Raw genomic sequence first — 24,477 nt, forward strand, 5'->3', positions numbered from 1 at the left:
AAAGCGTTGAAAGGGGCCAATTTGCCCCAGTGTGATTTCAGATATTGCAACCGGTTGGATCTACACTGCCATATAATCCAACTCAGTGCATTCTGAAACTGGGTTATATGTCAGTGTAGATAGAGCCTGGGTTCTAGGTGGATAAGTTGTTTCCACTCAGGCTGAATCTACACTACCATATAATGCAGTTTCAGAATGCAGATTAACTGCACTGAACTGGATTATATCACAGTGTAGATTCATATAACACAGTTCAATGCGATTAATCTGCATTCTGAAACTTCCTTATATGGCAGTGTAGATTCAGCCTCAAAATCTTGCTGTTTTCAGTAGGCTCGGATAACGGCAAACTGCTGCAGTTTCTTTTAGCTTGTTACTGTGTTCTTCCACGTTAACATTTGCCATCTTTACCATGCTACAAAGTAGCATGGCTACCTGTGTGCTGATTTTTTAAACTGAATTGTTGGTAAGTATGATATATAATTCACATAAGATTGTTTTCCCCTCAGTGAGTCCTATCTGCCTTGCAGGGTCTTGTGATAGAAATACATTTTTATATGGGTTTTTTTAATTTGATAAATTGACAAAGTTTTGCCGTACAGGACTTATTTCAATATATATTATTCCAAAAGTAAGCATTCCTTAAATGACCTTCTGTATGGATTTGAGCTCCTTGAAAGAAAGGAGGGACATAAATATTATTTGGAATGTATAACAGAGAAACACATACACTATTATTATACATCTCAGCTGCTCAGCAGTATAGAGGTCCATGTTGCAAGGAAGCAGGAGTTCTGCAATCCTGTTTTTAGTATTGTAAGTCAAATCAGGGGCATTTTGAAGATCTGAGCTGTGTGCAGGGCTTTCTATCTCCCAGTTTTCTCAGGCAACTGTTTCCATATTGTTTTAAAACTACCCTGCTCCCTAGCCAGGATTCACAATGGGAAGAAAGCTTGGCACCAAAATGTAAGGGCACGGGCTCAACTAGCACTCTAAACAACTTAGGAGTCTGCTCAACGGTCCAGGCAGAGGTGCAAAGAGGATGTCACAAGTTGGATTCTTACTACAAAGGCTTTTATTGCAGGCCTAGCAATAAGGTGACAGTAGTGCCCATTGGCTCTCTATCATTCTAACAGGCAGGAAGGCATGCGTGGGATCTTAACAAGGGCAAAACTATGCTTCATGTCTTCTGACCCTGGTTGTCTTAATGAATCAATCTTATCTGTTTTTCTGTTGCAAGCCTAAACTCTAAGTGGCTGGGAAATTAGGGGAGTACAAGCTAACTAGTTCTGTCCTGATGTACTTTTATCCTTGAAAAGTAACTTTCTCTCTGCAGCAACCTTTTCCCAACCCGTCAGCACCTTCTGCAAATGAAGGCCTCTGCAAATCAGGACACATGGCAGTAAATCGGGACATATGGGACTTACAGTAATTGAAAGCATCCATGAAAATTCTCTTTTAAAAACTACATCTCCCTCAATGTTATTATAAAGTTCTCGAAAGTTGAATAGCTTTTGCCATCTTGATCATACTCTGAAGTTGTTTGGATACAGAGGTGTGGAATGTTGGAAGGAACTTGCTTAAAATATGAGGATTTTTCCAGATCTTGTGCCTTTTCCAGCTGAGGTTAGAGATATTCCCTGACGTTGGAATATTCCCTGACGTTGCATATTTTTATTGGCAATTACATGCAGACCTCCCCTTTTGCACAAAGTCTGTCAATCAGCTCCAGGCCACTGCAAATTTCCTTCAAAAGATGGAATTATTATCAAGAAATTATACCCTCCAAAATATAAATTAAATACAATTATATGAATCTCCATGATTGACAGAGGCTCCTTCTTGCAAACTGCCAGTGGGCTGCTTCCTCTGCCTTACCTTTTTCTTTGTTCATCAAAACTCACCCTGGGAAGCCAACCAGCTACACAACAAATTTACATAACCTTACTAAACATATTGCCTTGGGAAGAATCAACTAGGAAGGAAATGGCTAAGCACTGCAATCTTCCTGATACAATCAGGGTACACCATGTCCATTCATAACTTTTTCCATTTACGAACCTCCAGAAATCCACATTGCTCCCCTTTACTCTTTCATAAACTCTAGAAGTCCATTCATAATTTTGTTTCATATTTCTTCCATGATCTCACAATCTCGGCAGATTGTCACCACAGGGATGTCAAGCAGGCTGCACCTCCTTTTCTTTCCAAAGTGTAACCTGGAATGTCTTCCTAGTTGCACTTGGATGTGTATATTCAATTTTTTCTAATCTTATCACAATAGGAATAGGGCAGAAGGTAGAAGTGCAAAGCACTCCCATAGATGAGGTTCATATTAACTCAATTAACCGAAACACACTCCCATTGAGAAATTCCCATTTTATTGACATTGCCAGTTTCCTTCTGGCATTGAGGGGTTTTTCTGGCTTTCTACTAACATTATTTGCAGATGAGAGTCAGTGCACAAGTTGTGGAAAAGGTTTCACCCATTGTACTGTTTGTCACTCATAATTTCTCACTGTGTTTATCAGACTCCTTCCTTTGTATGTAATGCTGAATTATTAAGTCAATCAAGAACTCATTTACATGTTGCCATACTGCATTCCTGGAGTTTGCACCCCTCTTGGAAGGCAGAACAACAAATGAACAACATTTCCAAATCAACAAAGGATAGTGGTTTATTTTTCCCGCCCCAGGAAACACCAAATCCTGAATGACATCAGAGGCAACCCCCCAGAGAACAGGAGCCCAGACCTAGCTACGTCATTTTTTAGCCAATCAGTAGCTGGCATGGATATTCCAAATGGTTGTCGACAATGAATAAATATTGTCTGTATTTCCCAAGGAGGCATGTCAGATCTTTAGGAGCACAGACTCTATTCTGACATCTTTTCAGGCTTGAAAGAATAAACCTCTGCTTCTTTTGCCTTCAGCCCAGTTCATGTCCTGATTTGACCATTAGTGTAGCATACAGAGGTGGGCTACGGACTCAAGGTCTTAGCGGATATTGACATCACTCAACAGAATGAACTCAAATCTAATTGGATTTTTTTAAAGGCAGGCAGCTTGTTCTGCCCTGCGTCCTCTTTCCATCGTCATTTGGAGTCAGCCAACTATTTATTCAGTGATGAGGAAGATTATTATCACAACTTAATGCTCTTTTGAATGGCCACTCTGATGATTATCATCATGTTTACATTGCTTAGCAATGTCACACTCTGTACTTCTTGCATTCCTTGGTAATTTGGTGCGTCTTTACCCTTCTAGTATGCAAGTATATTTGCCAGCTGAAGCAGAGTAGCAGGGTTTAGTCTGTGATTGTATACAGCACAATAGATCTGTTAGGGCTCATCTATACTTGACACAAAAAATGTTCTATACCATTTGTGGATGCTGTGACTGAAACATGAGTGAGTTAAGTAACAGTGATAAAAACACACATGAAAAGCATATCACTAGTCAATTAAAAATCCCCCTTTCAGCATTTGCTGAAATTCTTCCTGATAACAGGTCTTTGCTTCCTAATAACAACAACAACAACAACAACAACAACAACAATAATAATAAACTTTATTTGTACCCCGCCCCATCTCCCCGATAGGGACTCGGAGCGGCTTACATGGGGCCAAGCCAGAAAAACAATTACAATAAAGAACAACCGAACACAAACCGAAAATGCAAACAATAAACAATAAACAGTGGAAGGACAACAGGAAATAGACCAGTACCCATTAGCAAAGTGTTCTGCAGCTTAGGTTTAGCTACCAAGAGCCTTCCTTGGTAAAAAATATGCATTAATTGGGGAATGTAGACAGACCTGGTAGGATCAGAACAGCTATTTGGTGGCTGGTGGGATGCTAAAAGCTAACTAGGAAGGAAATGCTTTTTTTTCTACAAAAAAAGTAAACCCCGTTCCTTGCTGTATGAATTTACAAAAAGGCCTTGTAACGAATAAGCAATGTGAGCTTCATATTTCACAAACAGAAGCTGGCTGGAAACAGGCTTGGTAATGCTGTCCTTTTCTGACATTTTCCTTATTTCACTGGTAAAAACTAGTTTTGTAGAAAGTTATACATGGTTGCCCCAGGGGCACCTTCCACACAGCTGTATAAAGTCCACATTGAACTAGATTATATAGCAATGTGGACTCACATAATCCAGTTCAAAGCAGATATTGTGGATTAGCTGCCTTTATATTCTGGGTTAAATCAACAGGTCCTTGCAGAAGTAGACTCCTCCTCAAGAGTTTATGCCACCACAAAATGCATAGGCTTTTTAATGACATCTGAGGAAGATATTTCTAATGCATTGTTGAAGAGGGACAACTGTATATTGGAGTTTGCATATTGATGGCTTGACTAGTATCACCTGAATCATCTATAAAATGAAGTTTTATAGAGTTTGGGAATGCTGCCAATATAATTCATCTTGATTTCAGTGGTGCATATGGCAAAATTTCACATGACATTTCGGTTTCCTATCTGGTTAAATTTTGGCTAGATTATAGTATTTTCAGGTGGGTTCAGAAATGGTTGGAAAATTACTGGAGTATTTATTACAGTGGTTCCCAGCCTTTTTTTGACCAGGGACCACTTTGACCAGGGACCACATGACCAGGGAACACTCTCCAACATTAGTACTAAAAGGGTTATGAATTTGGTCAACTTTAGATTCGGTTTGGGGTGCTGATTCAGAAAATTGCATTGGATAGACCACATCAGCTCTAGTTTCTGATACAGAATATATGCCATGGTTTGTAACAGGGAAGAAGTGGAGGTGGCACAAAAGGAGCATTAATAAAATAAGTAAAATAAATAAAGAGGAAGGGGGCTTGTGGACCAGATTTTCATCCTCGCGGCCCACGACCCATAGCCCACAGGTTAAGAACTACTGGTTTATTAGTTGGGAGGGAGGTTTCAAATGGGATGCCACAGAGGCAGAATATTCTTCAATGTTTTTATTAAAACTGGAGATGTAAAGGCGTGGATTCATCAAAGCAATGCCACAGAAGTGGCAGATCTATCGTGATACTTTTGTCATGTGTTGATTTAGCCTTTGGTATGTCTGAAAGGGAATTCTGTTTTCTTTGCATTTCATTTTGTTAATCTAGACTGAAGGGCCAGTCTCATTTAGACATAAAACGAAATGTCTAGATACTATGCTGGAGTAATTCTGGCCTTGCAAATAGTATGTGTGAACACACATTGCCATTCTAGTTGATCATAAGATAAATGTACATAAGCAATATTGATGCAGCTGTAAAGCAAAACAAAAAGGCTAATGTGATTTTAGGCTGCATTAACAGAACTGTAATTTGCAGACCGCATAATATAATGGTTCCATTTTTATTTTGTACTGGTTTGACCTTAGCTGGTGTACTGTATTCAATTCTGGGTAATACAATCTAAGAAGAAACTAGAAAGCACAATGGAGCCTTCTGCTTTCCTAGATGCGAACCAAGTTGCCCTCGAGATATTGTTGCCCTGTAACTTCCAATTGACACCACTAGCTATGATGATAGGGAGTCATGAGTTACTTTCCAATGAAATCTAGATATCACATGTTCCCCATCCCTGCCCTGTGTGAAAATGGGCCTTCACATTGCCTGTTGATGGCAAGATGACCCCATGAATTTATTAGGGTTTTCTTAGGCAATGAATAGTATTCCTTGTTATTTTCTTAGAAAATGAAATGACACATTTTCTAGGAATTGACTATGGTTTTTATCTGTGTTCTTATACTGAATCTGTTTATATATATTATATAAAAATATTATATATTTTTGGACTTTAACCTAGGTTGGATCTACACTGCCATATACTTTAATGCAGTTTCAGAATTCAGACTAACTGTATTAAGTTGAATTATATGGTAGTATAGTCTCATATAATCCAGTTCAAAGCAGTTAACCTATATTCTGGAACTGTGAAACAGTGTAGAGCCAGCCTCAGAAACCCTTAAAATTTTGGACAGTGACAACTATATATAAAGCCTGCTTATCAGTGATGATGTAACAGTTGTGAAAGTGTGGCAAAGAATGCAAAAATTGGTCTTCATGTGTATCATGACAGACTATGTGACTTATCTCTTTGTACCCAATGATACCTTCTTTAATGTCCTGAGTGACCTGCTGGTTCAGATAACCATCCTGCTGCCTTTGAGGAGCCTACAAACAAACCATGAATAGCTTTCATCTACTACTGCTGACCAAACATTGATATTGAATGACATCCTGCCTCTGAACATGGATGTCTAAAGCCACAATGCTCAAAATGATGTTAAGTTTAGTGAACAAATGCATTACATTGTCCAATTCTGGGCACCGCAATTGAAGGGAGATGTTGACAAGCTGGAATGTGTCCAGAGGGTGGCTAAAATGATCAAGGGTCTGAAGAACAAGCTCTATGAGGAGCTGCTGAAAAAGCTGGGAATGTTCAGCCTGCAGAAGAAAAGGCTGAGAGGAGACATGATGGCCATGTATAAAGTGAATGACTTCCATCTGGACACTACTCTAGAGTTGTGCTGGAGAATTTAGAAAATTCCTAGAGAGCTATCCTCTCTAGAAATATCCTAGATACTCCAGGGTGACTCTATAACTTCCATATTATAGAATTGCCTAGAGGACCTCGAAAATTCATAGAGAGGACATATTTTGTCAGATAGCTATAACCATGAGTATCAGTCCCAAGGGTATGGGGAGTCACACTGTATAGGAATGGATGAGCACTTCATCCTAGTCCATAGTAGGCACTTGGCTCTGTTCCACCCCACTCCTTGGCACTGTGCACCTGGCTGTGGTTTATGGACCATGTGATACCAGTGGAAAGAAAACACAAAGTAGATTCCACAAGTGCACACTGTGCTCATTTCAACTGCTAAATTGAGGAGAATAAGTATTTGAATATGGTCTAACAAATCTTTCTTTAATGTCCTGAGTGCCCCTGAACGAACAGGGCACTCAGGACATTAAAGAAAGATTTGTTTTACAATAAAGATCTTGATTATTGAAATACTGCATAAATAAAGTCGCCCCCCCCCCCAGTATTTATTTATTTCGTATCAAAAGCATTGCATAAATTAGTATAAAAATAGAAGGAGCACAGGCGGCTAAATATCTTTTGACCAAAAACGGGCAACAGCAACAGTCTTGTCTGTAGCCTCCAATAATTCTTCATCTGTACGTGAGGCAGGGCTTAGTGGACAAGCATACAGATGCAGAGTTGTCTGTTCTGCTCCACAGCCACACAAGGTGTGGGATTCTTAGGTTGTGCCATTTTGCCAGGTTGTCTTTTGAACTGCTCACTCCGCTTCTGAGTCTGTTCAGGGACTTCCAAGTTGCCCATTCTTGGTTTGCCCCTGGAGGAAGACCCTCTTGCGGGGGGGGGGGGGGGCATCCAATTGGGTTTTCTGACTTAGTTGCCCAGATACCCTTGCTGTTGCTGGGGGGACGCCAAGAGGAGTGGTAGTTCTCATTAAGCTTTTCCTTGATTTGAGTCTACTGGGAGGAGGCTGGTAGCCATGTAGTGGGTGGCTTTCACAGTGTTCAACCTGTGAAAGCCATCCACTACATGGCTACCAGCCTCCTCCCAGTAGACTCAAATCAAGGGGGGGGGGGGGGAATGCCAGCTAGCTTGTAGAGTTTATCAACAGTAGGTTTAAGACATCCTGTGATTATTCTGCATGTTTTGCTCAATGCTATGTTCACCTGCTTTGCATGGGCAGTATTTGTATCCCAGTATCCCACTCAGTAAAAACACCAACAATGCCATTATAGGAACCAGATAATTTTATTAGAAATAATGGAACAGAAGGATATGCTCGAAATCCTTTTGGTAACTTTAAAAAAAGATAAAAACAAAATACCCCTCGCCCAATCAAAACGTTAAAGCCCCAATATGAAGCCAAGGCAAATGATTGTTCAGAACCTGTAATAATAAAAATAGAAACTTCAAATTTCCCCCCTTTATTAAGCTGTTAACCCACTCTCTTTCTAGATGGATAGAGAAAACCACGTGACAGAACTTCAACGTATGTGACAATATGGAATTTAACTCTTTCCAACTTTAGCTATTTGTCTTGGTAAAAATGATCCCGCCATCAAACAAGGCGAAAGATAAAATTCTGTTGTTCATAATATATTGAATCTGGGCTGGAGAAAGCCAACAAAGGTGAGATGTGGAAAGGACAGTTTATTTTTAAAAGACAAACTCAATACAGACAAACAGTCCATTCTTCGGTCTCAAAACATTCACAGCTGGGCCTTAATAGTCAGCTTTAAATGGATAATCCTTGTGGTTGACGGCCCTAAAGAGACAAAGGTATTAATCAGAAACAACAATCCAACTATATCAATGCTCATGTCTGTTTGCATAAACTTTGAATTTCAGACCAGGGATAGGGAAATTTTCAGCCCTGGGACCCTCTAAGCCAGTGGTTCTCTGCCTTCCTAATGCTGTGACCCCTTAATACAGTTCCTCATGTTGTGGTGGTGACCCCCAACCATAACATTATTTTTGTTGCTACGTCACAACTTTAATTTTGCACTGTTATGAATGGTAATGTAAATATCTGATATGTAGGATATATTTACTTTCACTGGACCAAATTTGGCACAAATACATGATACTCCCAAATTTGAATGCTGGTGGGGTGGGGGATTGATTTTGTCATTTGGGAATTGTTGTTGCTGGGATTTATAGTTTTTCTACAATCAAAGAGCATTCTGAACTCCACCAACAATGGAATTGAAACAATTTTGGCACAGAGAAATTTGAATGCTGGTGGGGTGGGGGGTTGATTTTGTCTTTTGGGAATTGTAGTTGCTGGGATTTATAGTTCTTCTACAATCAAAGAGCATCCAGAACTCCACCAACAATGGAATTGAACCAATTTTGGCACACAGAACTCCCATGACCAACAGAAAATACTGGAAGGGTTTGGTGGGCCTTGACCTTGGGTTTTGGAGTTGTAGTTCACCTACATCTAGAAAGCACTGTGGACTCAAACAATGTTGGATCTGGACCAAACTTGGCATGAATACTCAATATGCCCAAATGTGAACACTGGTGGAGTTTGGGGAAAATATATCTTGACATTTGGGAGTTGTAGTTGCTGGGATTTATAGTTCACCTACAATCAAAGAGCATTCTGAACACCACCAACAATAGAATTGGGCCAAGCTTCCCACACAGAACCCCCATGACCAACAGAAAATACTGTGTTTTCTGATGGTCTTTGGTGTCTTCTCTGATGCCCCTCGTAACCCCCCAGGGGCTCTGACGCCCAGCTTGAGAAATGCTGCTCTAAGCCCAAAAGCACTGGCGAAAGTGCTTCCAAAAGAGAAAAAGCTAGAGTGGCTAGATTTCTTCTCCTGTCATGCCGAATAAAACAGGCACTTGCAAAATTTTAATTAGATACTTGTTTGTTTGGAATGTGTAGAAGAATGCTATGATTTAAAGCAATGTCCAAATAATAGCCTTGACATTTGTTATAATGAAACATTGTGTGAAATCTGTGGAGTTATTGTCTCTAGTCTAGACCTTTCTGCCCTATTAAATAGCAATATCAATTAAACTACTATGGCAGAATCTCAAAGGCCCCCAAGTATGGAATGAGCCACATCAAAGTACTTCTTGAAGAGGAAAAATGTACTATATCCTATAGATAAATACTTGCTAGGAAATAACTTTTAAAAATCGTGTCAGAAGCAACTTGCAAAACTGCAAGTTGTTTCTGGTGTGAGAAAATTGCCCATCTGCAGAGACATAGCCCAGGGGATGCCCAGATGTGTTACCATCTTGTGGGAGGCTTCTCTCATGTCCCCACATGAGAAGCTGGAGCTGACAAGACGGAGCTCACCCAGTCTCGCGGATCTGAACCGCTGACCTTCTGGTCAGCAGTTCAGCCAGCACAAAGGTTTAATCCATTGTGCCACCGCAGCGCTTTAGGAAATAACTGAGCATACATTTCAGTTCCTTGCTGCTGGAGCACCACTGGAATAGAGAAGGGAATCAATGCTTTTCAAATTGGGAGCAAGGGAGAAAGAGTGCCTTTGGCTAAATTTGCTACTGAATGCCCTTATTTGTCTTCCACGTTACCATCTTTTTGCAACCAAGCAAAGCCCTGTTTATCCACCCATTTATTTTAAGAGGTATTTAAACATGTTTTCAGCTTCTTGGTGTGTTTCCTAAGTACTACAATGTTTTACCCCATTGTGCATTTCATTTTGTACTATTTTACCATTATTTTACTGTCATTTTATTGGGTTGTTTTAGGGTTTTTTGGCCTATATGGCCATGGTCTAGAGGCATTCTCTCCTGACGTTTCGCCTGTATCTATGGCAAGCATCCTCAGAGGTAGTGAAGTCTGTTGGAATTAGGAAAGTGGGTTTATATATCTGTGGAATGACCAGGGTGGGACAAAGGACTCTTGTCTGCTGGAGCTAGGTGTGAATGTTTCAACTGACCACCTTGATTAGCATTTGATGGCCTGGCAGTGCCTGGAGCAAACTTTTGTTGAGAGGTGATTAGATGTCCTTGTTTGTTTCCTCTCTGTTGTTGTGCTGTTGTAATTTTAGAGTTTTTTTTAATATTGGTATCCAGACTTTATTCATTTTCATGGTTTCCTCCCTTCTGTTGAAATTGTCCACAGATATATAAACCCTTTTTCCTACTTCCAACAGACCTCACTACCTCTGAGGATGCTTGCCATAGATGCAGGCGAAATGTCAGGAGAGAATGCCTCTAGACCAGTGGTTCTCAACCTGAGGTCCCCAGATGTTTTTGGCCTACAACTCCCAGAAATCCCAGCCAGTTTACCAGCTGTAAGGGTTTCTGGGAGTTGAAGGCCAAAAACATCTGGGGACCCCAGGTTGAGAACCACTGCTCTAGACCATGGCCATATAGCCAGTAAATACCTACAACAACCCAGTGATTCTGGCCATGAAAGCCTTCGACAATACATTGTCATTTTATTGCTTGTATGTTCATACTGTACTTGTACACTTCTTAGTAAACACTGGTTATTGGGTAATAATCCTAACTGATACAATTAAAATAATGTTTAAGCCACCTATACTCAAATAACACATTTCTAAAACCAGTCATTAAAGCACTGCATGAAAGTCCTGCTCTACATTAATCTTGCCACCAGAATCAGACATTGGGGGTGTTTTTAAAAAAGTTTTTCAAATGTTGCCACTTACATGCCCATTGCACATACTCTCCAATTCCTATTGAAACCGAGAATGGTTTCCATTTCTTGCTTAGACAGCTCAAAGTCAAATACCTGGCAAAGGAATAAAAAAGAATTTTTTAGCCTGAAGAAGAGAAGGTTGAAAGGAGACATGATGATGGCTATGAATAAATATGTGAGGGGAAGGCAAAGGGAGGGAGAGCAAACTACAGACCACCTGCTAAAATGCAACCTGAGCCCTGCCACATGCACAATGGAGGACCTTCTTGCAGCAACACCAGAGGCACTCCAAGTGGCCAGATACTGGTCAAAGGACATTTAATCAACTACCAAGCTTGCAAACTTTGTGTTTTGTTTGTTTGTTAAAAAAAGCAATGCAACTGTTTGGTCTGCCCTTGACACTATATATACATATACATATACATACATACACACACACACACATATATGTGTATATGTATATGTATGTATATATATATATAGGGAGGAAGGAGCAAGCTTGTCTTCTGCTGCCCTGGAGACTAGGATGTGGAACAATGGCTTCAAACTACAGGAAAAGAGATTCCACCTGAACATGAGGAAGAACTTCCTAACTGTGAGGACTGTTCAGCAGTGGAACTCTCTGCCACAGAGTGTGGTGGAGTTTCCTTCTTTGGAGGCTTTTGAACAGAGGCTGGATGGCTATCTGCCGGGGGTGCTTTGAATGCAATTTTCCTGCTTCCTGGCAGAATGAGGTTGGACTGGATGGCTGACAAGGTCTTTTCCAACTCTATGATTCTATGAATTAATTTCCAGGTGGGGAAGTGAGAGAGGGGTCAGAAGACAAGAATCGACTTCCTCTTAATTTTCATATTTTTCCGGGGTTATGCTGATAAAATGGCTTCAAGGAGAAACAGCAGCAAACACAGTCAAAATGAATCCACTTTTTAAATTATTTATTTACAGTATTTATATTCCGCCCTTCTCACCCCGCAGGGGACTCAGGGCGGATTACAATGTACACATATGGCAAACATTCAATGCCAAAGACACACAACAGATATAGACAAACAGTTATTTTTGATTTTACCTTGAAATTTTCCTCAATTCGTGCAGGGGTGACAGATTTGGGAATCACAATCACATTTCTTTGGATATGAAACCGGATCAGGACCTAAGAACCAGGATGACACAAAGACAAAATTTCTTGTTGTCTTCAATATATGTTTTAAAGCCTTTTCAGGCCAAGGGCAGAATTCAATTTCAGGTAAGAAGCTCATAAGCCAAGTTGTGAATTCAACTTCTCAGCTGGGTTCCTGCAAGTGTTTTTCATGGATTTATGGCCTCGAGCCGAGGTGAGAGGCGGATAAGAAATAATGATGGTGATAATAATAATAATAATAATAATAATAATAATAATAATAATCTATATAAATAAAAATGTAATGTTAGTTTGTGGGATTAACAGAACTCAAAAACCACTGGGGGAATTGACACAAAATTTGGACACAAGACACCTAACAACCCAATATATGTCCTTCACTAAAAAAAATTGATTTTGTCATTTGGGAGTTGTAGTTGCTAGGATTTATAGTTCACCTACAATCAAAGGGCATTCTGAACCCCACCAACATTGGAATTGAACAAAACTTGGTGCACAATTCTCCCATGACCAACAGAAAATACTGGAAGGGTTTGGTGGGTAGTGTCCTTTGGTTTTGGAGTTGTAGTTCACCTACATCCAGAGATCACTGTGGACTCAAACAATGATGGATCTGGACCAAACTCTACACAAATATTCAATATGCCCAAATGTGAACACTGGTGGAGTTTGAAAATAGAATATTGACATTTGGGAGTGGTAGTTGCTGGGATTTATAGTTCACCTACAATCACAGAGCATTCTGAACCCCACCAACAATATGCTCTGTGTTATCTGGAATATTGTGTCCAATTCTGGGCACCACAATTCAAGAGAGATATTGACAAGCTGGAATGTGTCCAGAGGAGGGCGACTAAAATGATCAAGGGTCTGGAGAACAAGCCCTATAAGGAGCGGCTTAGGGAACTGGGCATGTTTAGCCTGAAGAAGAGAAGGCTGAGAGGAGATATGATAGCCATGTATAAATATGTGAGAGGAAGCCACAGGGAGGAGGGAGCAAGCTTGTTTTCTGCTTCCTTGGAGACTAGGACGCGAAACAATGGCTTCAAACTACAAGAGAGGAGATTCCATCTGAACATTAGGAAGAACTTCCTGACTGTGAGAGCCGTTCAGCAGTGGAACTCTCTGCCCCGGAGTGTGGTGGAGGCTCCTTCTTTGGAAGCTTTTAAGCAGAGGCTGGATGGCCATCTGTCAGGGGTGATTTGAATGCAATATTCCTGCTTCTTGGCAGGGGGTTGGACTGGATGGCCCATGAGGTCTCTTCCAACTCTTTGTTTCTATGATTCTATGGATAGAATTGGGCCAAACCTCCCACACAGAATCCCCATGTGGCCACAGTAACGCGTGGCAGGGGACGGCTAGTGATGATAATGAAATATTCTTTTACAACTCTGCTACCATGACTTTGTAGGGGTAACAAACTGATTTTCATCGGGGGCCACATTAGTGTTATGGTTGCCTTTAAAGGGCCGCTAAATCCATGGATGGAGAATCTGTAGATACAGAGGGCAGAAAGGGGTTGGGCTGGATGGGTCACAATATCTTTTCCAACTCTATGATTCTAAGTTCAACAACAGTTTCAATACATAGCATCTCTTTGTATGAGATTCTTTTAAGAGTACCCCCTCCCCGAAGTCTGCCATCTGTTCCACTATGAAAAACTATTCAATTTTTCAATTGTATTACACTTTCAACCTATTCAATTTTTTTCAGCTGAACATTTTTGCTCACACTCACCTGTGCTGCAGTTTTATTGTGCTTATTTGCAATCTCTTTGATTTTAGGATCATTCAGGAGAGATGGATCTTCCGGCTTGGCCCTAAAAAATAAGAACAATAATGTCATACTTATGGTACCAAAAAAAACAACCCTGTATTTAATAGGAAGAAAAGAGCAGCCAAATTGCATCTGGGCTGACTAGATGTACATACATTTCCTGTACCATTTCATGGGAAATTTCTTTACAGATTGCCATTTTCCATCCCATGTGATCCAAAGACACAGAGGGAGCTCATCTTACATTGGCAATATGGGCACTTATCCGCCATTACGTGGAACATGGGTTACCAGCATACGTAACTACTAGATGTCTGAGGTTGGATCTACTCTGTCCTATATCCCAGGATCTGATCCCAGATTACACAAGCCAACAAGTATTTTTCATCAGATATAATTTTGGATCATTCTTATAGAGTTTTTTCATGCTGCTTTCAGATCGGTGTTTAAGAATGATCTAAAATGATATCTGATGAAAAATACATATTGGGTATTTGTGCCAAGTTTGGTCCATTGTTTGAGTCCACAGTGCTCTCTGGATGTAGGTGAACTACAACTCCAAACCTCAAGGTCAAGGCCTACCAAACTCTTCCAAGCATTTTCTGTTGGTAATGGGAGTTCTGGGTGCCAAGTTTGGTTCTATCCCATTGTTGGTGGATAGGTTAACTATAAATCCCAGCCACTACAACTCTCAAATGACAAAATCATTCTCCCCATCAGCCCCATCAGTATTCAAATTTGGGTGTATCTGGTATTTGTGCTAAATTTCTTCCAGTGAATGTAAATATTAGATATTTACATTACGATTCATAACAGTAGCAAAATTACAGTTATGAAGAAGCAACGAAAATAATGTTATGGTCAGGGGTCACCACAACCTGAGGAACTCTATTAAGGAGTTGTGGTATTAGGAAGGTTGAGAACCACGGTGCTAAAGAAAAGAAGATCACCAATGTTTCTGGAGCCCCCGGTGGCACAGTGGGTTAAACCCCTGTGCCGGCAGGACTGAAGACCGACAGGTCACAGGTTCAAATCCGGGGAGAGGTGGATGAGCTCCCTCTATCAGCTCCAGCTCCTCATGCAAGGACATGAGAGAAGCCTCCCACAAGGATAAAAACGTCAAATCATCCAGGCGTCCCCTGGGCAACGTCCTTGCAGACGGCCAATTCTCTCACACCAGAAGCAACTTGCATTTTCTCAAGTCGCTCCTGACATGACAAAAAAAAACAACCCCCCCCCCCCCATGTTTCTCACCATGGTCTGTCGGGAGAGCCAAGGGGGCTGTATGCTGTCACCGTGATCCCTTTGGATTGACAGTAATTAATCAGTTTTTCCTGAGTAAGATACGGATGACATTCAATCTGGAATAGAGATGCAACCACGGCTTTATTTCAGAGCATTTTATTATGTTTCAGTATTTATTTCTTATAAATACTCAAGGCGGTTTGAAATCCGAAGAATAGAATTAGTAACAGCATTAATAAACTCAACCAAACAGAATTTATAACAGAACAGTGATCATTATTCCTGCCTTGGGAACATCTATGGTAATTTTCTACAATTGTTCATAGTTAAGAAGGAAAACAGCTTTTTCAGAGTCTGGCTTGTCCCTACTGAAATCCACACAATGTTTTCCTTTAATGAAAATAATAGCATTCCCTGAGGGCCCACTCTCATTGCTAAATGTATCTGTTGTAATCCCCATTTTACTCTCAACAGGATTTCCAAATTTGATTTATGCATTATTACTGATGTAGACCACAGAGTAATCTAATTACCCCCTTGTTAATAATAAGCCTTCTAGCACTTTTGAATAGACAAATGAAATACATTCAACAGCACTTGTGTATTACTTAAGATTACCCAGAAAGTGCACATGACTTAACTAAGTTGTGAGTCTATTTCTTTAAACCTTTTAGAAATATAATAGTTTGGACTGATCTGGATTTCATCTCTAGTTTTTGGAACTGTCAACCAAATGCTTGGAAGAGAGGGTGGGGGAATTTTCCATCCTGTTTAAAAGAAACAGTAGTTAGACTGCTGCTGAAAAGAACCCTCCCTTGATCTCCTGAATCTTAATAACTACAGACCAGTCTCTAACCTTTGTTTTTTGGGCAAAGTAATTGAGAAGGCAGTTGCCCACCAACTCCAGGAGCTCTTGGATGACACACACTTCCTTGACCCATTTCAAACTGGCTTCAGAGGAGGATACAGAGTTGAGACTACTATGGTCACCTTAGTGGATGATCTCCATCTCAACACTGACAAGGGGTTTGTGTCCCTGTTGGTACTTCTAGACCTCTCAGCGGCTTTCAATACCATTGACCATAGTATCCTTCAAGAACGCCTGGAGGGGCTGGGAATCAGAGGCACTGTGTTACAGTGGTTCTGGTCGTACCTCTCAGGCAGGTTTCAGATAGTGGTGCTTGGGGATAGCTCAAAAAAGGAGCTGTTTTATGGCATCCATCAAGGAGCCATTATATCCCCAATGTTTTTTTAATATTTACATGCAACCGTTGGGAGATATCATCCAGAGGAATGGGGCAGGCTGTTATCAGTATGCTCATGATACCTAAATATATCTCTCCATGCCTTCAAAAACAGCTTCAGCTGGTAGTGTATCTCTTCTGAATGAATGCCTGGAAGAGGTAACAGGCTGGATAAGGAAAAACAAAGTGAAACTGAATCCAAAATAAGAGGTGCTTGCCATCAAGTGTCCTAATCTGGGGATGGAGGTGTGTCAACCAGTTCTGGATGGGGTTACACTTCCCCTGAAAGACTGTGTCCACAGCTAGGGAAGCTTTTGGAGTCATCTTTCCAAATGTTGTCCCAAGTAGATGCAACGGTCAGGAGTGCTTACTACCAGCTTTGGCTGATATGCCAAAATATTGTTGTGCACACACTGATAATCTAAAAGTTCTGCAATACGCTGTACATTGGTTCTGCAATGCGCTGTACATTGTACCAAGCGCAAGTTCAGAAACTCCAAACATGGCAACCGTATTGGTTACAGGAACATCTAGTAGTGAGCATATTACATCCATATTAAAGTCACTTCACTGGCTGCCAATTAGTTTTTGGGCAAAGTACAAGGTGTTGGTTTTGACCTTTAAAGCCTGACATGGTTTGGGCCCAGGTTACCCGCAGGATCATCTTCTCCTGCACAATCCACCCTTTAGGTCCTCTAGGGGGTGGCTACTCCAACCAACCAAAACTCGATTGGTAACGGACACCCAGAGGACGTTTTTATCGGCCACCTCAAGATTGTGGAATGATCTGCCGGAAGAGCTCCAAAAGTTAAATGAGGCATTGGAATTTAAAATGCAACTGAAGACCAATCTCTTCCAGTCAACTTTCAATCATGAGTTTTGATTTGCATTCTATTACCACCATATGTCAGTTCTTTTACCATGTTTGGCATAAGCTTTCATATAAATATATATGGATATGTGTGTGTTTATTGATGAAATTTAGTAATTTACTGTATTTTTATGCCCATTTGGTTTTGAATTTGTTGTACTCTGCCTCAAGTCACCAGGAGAAGCAGGTAAATAATAATAATAATAATAATAATAATAATAATAATAATAATAATATTAATAAGAAGAAGTAACCCCCCCCCCCATTGGGTGTCACCTTGTCGTGGGGGGACGGGACAGGACTTAACTGCTTCTATGATGTTGAGAGCTGTGTTGACGGTAGTGTAAACTACCAGCAGGTTCAACCAAGCCAGAAGTAGAACTAAGTGCACCCAACCCATTTAAATATGATGAAAGAAGCCAGAAGTCTGTACTGGCTCGGTCGTTGTCCAGGATAATCAGGACCACGGCGAGTGCTTCTTCTGGGCTTCTCCTGGGCTACAGGAACCAGGACCCACTGCTGAGCAACCAGGCCACGGGCCTGTAGGGAAACTGGAAGCAAAACAACTACAGAAGCGGCAGAAATTTTCAGTGCCACAGAACCAAACTGTCATGAACTGCTATTATAGATCAGAACCACAAAAATGTGGATACCAAAAACGGATGTACCAGCTATGGAAATTTGAATATCCAGATAATAGGTAACAAACAGTAAGCTTAGCAAGATGAGGAAACCAAATCTCAATGTCCATGTTGAATGATTTAAGGAGTGAGATTAGTGGACTTTTTGTTTCCTTATAAAAAGGCATGAAGAATTAAATTTATTTTGCGGAAGGAACACACCAGAATGATAAAATGTAAGCCTCAAGTGATATAGATTAGTCATGGTAGAACATTAAATTTCAGTGCATTGAGCCTCCCGTTATAAAAGCAAAATCTAGTCACTGCCAACAATACTAGTGCAGTTACATGATGTACACATATTCAGACAACAATCCTATTATTTTATTATGGAATCCATATCTCCCAGTAATTGATTTTCTTTTTCCGCCCAAAAAAAGGATTGTGATACATAAAGCCGAATACTGTGTTGGGTCCTCAACTCAAGCTCTTCTAATTCGTTCCAATTAATGAAATTGCAATAATTCAAGTGTGGACCTTTGAGACAAGGTCAGCAGAGCATCATATGCACAGAGCAGGAATGCCTCAGAGATGTGCATATTGGCATCTGCTCTAGGATTCTGGAGAACCTTAGCAAGTTTTACATATTTTAGGAGAACTGGAAAAATTAATGAAAAATGGCCAATGGAAGTTGTGGACCTCATTTCCTCAACAAGGGGTAGAGATACTAGTAAAATTCTTGGTGCTGCTAATAAAGAGCATGATCTGCATTCTTTTCTTTCTATAAAAATAACTTGGTCCAAGAGAATTGCACCAGCTATAACTGTTTGTGGTTTAGTAGCAACATTGAGAAAGGAAATGGAGCAATGAACTGAAAATTTCTCCAACATGAGAAGTGATGGGAAAGCTGCCCTCCAGTATGGATGGAAATAAGCAACCAGGATCAATAGCTTCTATGTACAGTTTCACTTTCTACTACAGACAGCAACACCATGGTACATATTTTATGCTACTATGCATCCCAGCCACAAAGTCCTGGTGTTTTGCTTGCTTTGTGGGGAAAGCAGAACTTTAACTACTATTTCTGTTATAGAGAAAACCAAAATATACCTCACTATCAAAGCTAAAATGTTATAAGAGGGAGGTCAATCGGTTTAGTTTTCCTGCAATTTAAGGCTGGATCTATACTACCTTAGATCCCAGAACAAGTCCTATGAGGAGCGGCTTCAGGAGCTGGGCATGTTTAGCCTGAAGAAGAGAAGGCTGAGAGGGGATATGATAGCCATGTATAAATATGTGAGAGGAAGCCACAAGGAGGAGGGAGCAAGCTTGTTTTCTGCTTCCCTGGAGACTAGGACGCGGAACAATGGCTTCAAACTACAAGAGAGAAGATTCCATCTGAACATGAGGAAGAACTTCCTGACTGTGAGAGCCGTTCAGCAGTGGAACTCTCTGCCCCGGAGTGTTGTGGAGGCTCCTTCTTTGGAAGCTTTTAAACAGAGGCTGGATGACCATCTGTCAGGGGTGATTTGAATGCAATATTCCCTAGGAGTCGCCCTAGGGCTGAGAACAGCGGTCAACAAATGCAGTAAATAAATAAATTCCTGCTTCTTGGCAGGGGGTTGGACTGGATGGCCCATGAGGTCTCTTCCAACTCTTTGATTCTATGATTCTATCTGATCTCAGATTTTCTGCTCTGAACTGGATTATATGGGACTGGATCTACACTGCCCTATATACCAGGATCAGATCCCAGTTTATCTGCTCTGAACTGGATTATATAGGACTGGATCTAGACTGCCCTACATCCCAGGATCAGATCCCAGATTATGTTTTAATCCCAGATTATCTAACAGTGTGGACTCATATAATCCAGTTCAAATCGGATAATCTGGATCAAATCCTGGGATATAGACCATTGTAGGTCCATCTTGAGGCCCCTTATACACTGCCATATAATACAGGCTATCAAGGCAGATAATCCACATTATCTGCTTTGAACTGGACTATATGAGTTTACACTGCCATGTAATACAGTTCAAAGCAAATAATCAGGATTTTATATGGCGGTGTAGAAGGGGCCCTAGTCTATACTGCCAGATAATCTGGTATAAGAAGATAATCTTGGATCAGATCCTGGGACATAGGACAGTGTACATCCAGCCTTACAGATAACATAAATTAATGTGTTATCTGTAATATTATCTTAATATTATCTGTAATTTAGATTACAGATAATATAAATTAACGTGTCTAAGGTTGGCTTGACACTGCCCGATATTCCAGGATCTGATCCAATATGCTTTGAACTGGATTATATGAGTCTACACTGCCAGATAATCTAGGATAAAAAATAATCTGGAATGAGATCCTGGGATGTAGGGAAGTGTTGATCCATCATATAATCTGGATTATCAAATCAGATAATACACATTATCTGCTTTGAACTGGATTGTATGAGTCTACACTGCAATGTAATCCAGTTCAAAGTAAATAATCTAGATTTTATATGGCAGTGTAGAAGGGGCTTGAGAGATATGGTTACACTTTCCTCCATTCTTCCCTATGTGTATTTTCTGCTGTTGAAAGCTTGCATTTTATGAAAAGAAAAGGGAACAAAATACATGTTTAAAAATGTTGTGTTCCTTGCCTCTAGACCATGGCCATACAGCCCGAAAAAACCTACAACAACCCATTGTGTTCCTTGTCAGATGTGGTAGCATTAAATGCAAAATAACCACATGACTGGAGGTTGATAGAAGAACCAAATCAACCATTCTGACAACTTTTGAATGCACTGGGTTCATTAAAAGCAACCAAAGAAACAGCACAGTGCTTTTTCCAAACCACATGCACAAAAGCATTTCAAAACCCACCACATCAGGAATTTCACGAGGCTTGCCTCAGGACCACTGTGGGACAAGGGCTATCTGAAGGAGTGCAAAATGGCCCATTAGTGTGCTCATCCCTTCTGGTGGATTGCCTGCCCATCAATGCGCAACACCAGAGAGGAAAGTCATATGTCTGTTCCAGAAGGCCCTTTTTGGGAAATCTGGTTTTGTGTTCTAAACTGGAATGCAACGAGAAAAAAGGGTTGTATTGGCAAGGACACTTAGTGTCAGCACAAGTTGGGTTAGGTTTCACTCATTGTGCCAAACCATCAGCTCCAGCCATTTTCTATATCACATTTTCACTTTATTAAAAAAACCTAATTGAATCCCAGGAAGGAGGATGGAGTTAAGAGATAGTTAAGAGAAAAGTGAACCAGTGGCCCTTCATATCAGCTGACACCACTTCAAGATTTCACCTTGTTCCTTTTGTGTTGGACCTTTCATTGACAGAATGAAGCACCTGCCTTACGCAGCAGATTTTGGGCGTAGCTGAAGGACAGAAATTGCAGTATTTAACAATCTTAGGTGTTTGAAGGCTTTTCTCCTGTCTCGTGTGTCAAAATAAATTTGGTAGCTTTCTGAATATTATTATTATTTTGTGTCAGGACGGACTTGAGAAACTTCAAGTCGTTTCTAGTATGAGAGAATTGGCTGTCTGCAAGGATTTAACCAGGGGACGCCCAGATGTTTTATCACCCCGTGGGAGGCTTCCCTGCATGGGAAGTTGGGGCTGACAGATGGGAGCTTACCACACTCACTGGATTTGACTTGCTGACCTTTCGGTCAGCAGTTCTGCCAGCACAAGGGTTTAACCCATTGTGCCACGGGGGGCACCATCATTATGATTATGATTATTATGGTTCCTCTTCTTCCTCCTGGAAAGAAGGGGATCTTTGAGGGCTATAGGGAGGACCTTTCAGAGCTCTTCGTCATCATTATCATCATGATTATTATTGCTATTATTATTATTATTATTATTATTATTATTATTATTATGGTGCCATGAAGAGGGTTCTGTCTTGGGCCTTTCAGGGATTATTATTATTATTATTATTATTATTATTTCGTGTCAGGAGCAACTTGGGAAACTGCAAGTTGCTTCTGGTGTGAGAGAATTGGCTGTCTGCAAGGACGTTGCCCAGGGAATGCCCAGATGTTTTACCATCCTGTGGGCGGCTTCTCTCATGTCCCCACATGGAAAGCTGGAGCTGACAGACAGGAGCTCACCCCGCTCACCAGATTCAACCCGCCAACCTTTCAGTCAGCAGTCGTGCTGGCACAAAGGTTTAACCCACTGTGCCACTGGGGGCTCCATCATTATTATTATTACTATTATTATTATGGTTCCTCTTCTTCCTCCTGAAAACGTGGTTGTTCCAGTGTGCCTTCCCAGAATAAGGAAATTCCCAGCAATATGTCCTCTAAATGCACTTTATTATTGATCTAGGAGTGTCTGCACGCCCATCCCTCTCTGAAAACTCTATCCTAGTCATATTTCACCTGTTCATGCTCAGCATTATTATTAAATTTTAATTATTGCATTTGGCCCAGCCATAGGTTTTTAAACGTCGTTGTGTTACTGTTTATTGCTTATTTTCTGATATGAGTTTTATTTTTATTGTTTTGTATTACTTGTTGTTATTGTTTTTATTATTGGTGTATTGTGGGCTCGGCCTCATGTAATCCGCACCGAGTGCCTTGGGGAGATGGTAGAGGGGTATAAATAAAGTATTATTATTATTATTATTATTATTATTATTATTATTATTATCCTGAAAAGAAAGGGCTCCTTGGGGGCCATAAAGAGGGCTCTGTCTGGGCCTTTCAGGACTCATCATCATCACTATTATTATTGATGATGATGATGATGAGTTCAAAAAGGCCCAGACAGAGCCCTCTTTATGGTCCCCAAGGAGCCCTTTCTTTTCAGGATAATAATGATAATAATAATAATAATAATAATAATAATAATATTTTATTTATAACCCTCTACCATCTCCCCAAGGCACTCGGTGTGGCTTACATGAGGCCGAGCCCACAATACATCAATAATAAACTCATCATCATCACTATTATTGGAGCCCCCGGTGGCGCAATGGGTTAAACCCATGTGCCGGCAGGACTGAAGACCGACAGGTTGCAGGTTCAAATCCGGGGAGAGGCGGATGAGCTCCCTCTATCAGCTCCAGCTCCTCATGCGGGGACATGAGAGAAGCCTCCCACAAGGATGATAAAAACATCAAATCATCCGGGCGTCCCCTGGGCAACATCCTTGCAGACAGCCAATTCTCTCACACCAGAAGCGACTTGCAGTTTCTCAAGTCGCTACTGACACAAGAAAAAAATCACTATTATTATTATTATTATTATTGTGCCATGAAGAGTGTTCTGTCCCGGGCCTTTTAGGGATGATGATGATGATGATGATGATTATGTCATAAAGAGGTATCTATCCTGGGCTTTGCAGGCCTCTTAATATTATTGTTGTTGCTGCTGCTCTTCCTCTTTCAGATGCTATGCTGGGAAGATATTTTGTTGGCAAACGAACAAGGATGATGTGGAACCCTTCTGGGTAAAGTTACGCAGTTGCTGAGGAGCACGGTTGCAAAACTTATACAGGAGACTTTATTGCAACTTCCCATACATTGCAAGCATAAAATTTAAATATAAATATTGGGAAATTCACATATAGACCTGACCATATGAGCTCAGTGGGATAACTTGCTGAAGCAGCAAATAGACATTGACATATTTTTTTTGAAAGAGACCAGCAAGGCAACTGTATGCAGACATGGCTCTAGTTGAACAGACAACTATTTTTAGAAAGTAATACTACTCCATGCATCTCTGCCACACGATACTACGTTCTCAGTATGCATTGCTCTTTGGGGTTTACCCTGAGGGTTACCAAGTGCGGATTTGCCAGCTCTCACTTTCCAATTACCTTTTCCTCACATCTTTAAATGTTATACTTGACCAGTTATTATTACTATGATTTTTTAAAGGTGGGAAATATACAAGGTCAATTTAATATATTTTAAACCATCACCAAATAATATTGTTTTCTGTATAGTCTTATATACATAAAAGTCACAATGCTGTATTATGGTCTATATTGCACAATCTATATAATTATATCTGAGCTCTGCTCCAAGGATTTGTTAAATTCAGCATCTGAACAGGGTGGCTTCCAATAAAAGGTGCTGAAACACAAAGTCAGAACATAATGACTGCATTTGTATGTCCAATCAAGTAATTCAGAAAGCTGCACTGGATAGACCACATCAGCTCTAGTTTCTGATACAGAACATATGCCATCCAGTAGTCACCATCTGGTCGCCAACAGAAAACCATATTTAATAAGCCTCGGCACAATAAGAGGGTTTCGCGGGACCAGTCGCTTTTGTTGCAATGGTGTAGTAACGGTGAGGCCACGGACCATATTTTAATTCTTGCGGACCACTAGTCATCCACGGACCACAAGTTGGAAACCACT

The 24,477-nt window shown here is 40.6% G+C and overlaps 1 protein-coding gene across 1 annotated transcript in view; it reads right to left on the reverse strand.

Annotated features, from left to right (window-relative positions):
* Positions 1–7,768: 7,768 nt before the first annotated feature.
* LOC132775755 (aldo-keto reductase family 1 member B1-like) overlaps positions 7,769–24,477 on the reverse strand; it is a 32,487-nt gene continuing 15,778 nt past the window's right edge. Inside the window, exons 6-10 of the mRNA XM_060776664.2 lie at positions 15,365–15,471; positions 14,072–14,153; positions 12,263–12,346; positions 11,204–11,286; positions 7,769–8,304 (exon numbers count right to left, since the gene is read on the reverse strand). Of these exons, the coding sequence (XP_060632647.2) occupies positions 8,262–8,304; positions 11,204–11,286; positions 12,263–12,346; positions 14,072–14,153; positions 15,365–15,471 (399 nt within the window). The 3' untranslated portion in view covers positions 7,769–8,261. The remainder of the gene's footprint in view (positions 8,305–11,203; positions 11,287–12,262; positions 12,347–14,071; positions 14,154–15,364; positions 15,472–24,477) is intronic.

Source organism: Anolis sagrei, chromosome 5 (assembly GCF_037176765.1).
Source record: "Anolis sagrei isolate rAnoSag1 chromosome 5, rAnoSag1.mat, whole genome shotgun sequence".
In the NCBI taxonomy this organism is placed as follows: domain Eukaryota; kingdom Metazoa; phylum Chordata; class Lepidosauria; order Squamata; family Dactyloidae; genus Anolis; species Anolis sagrei.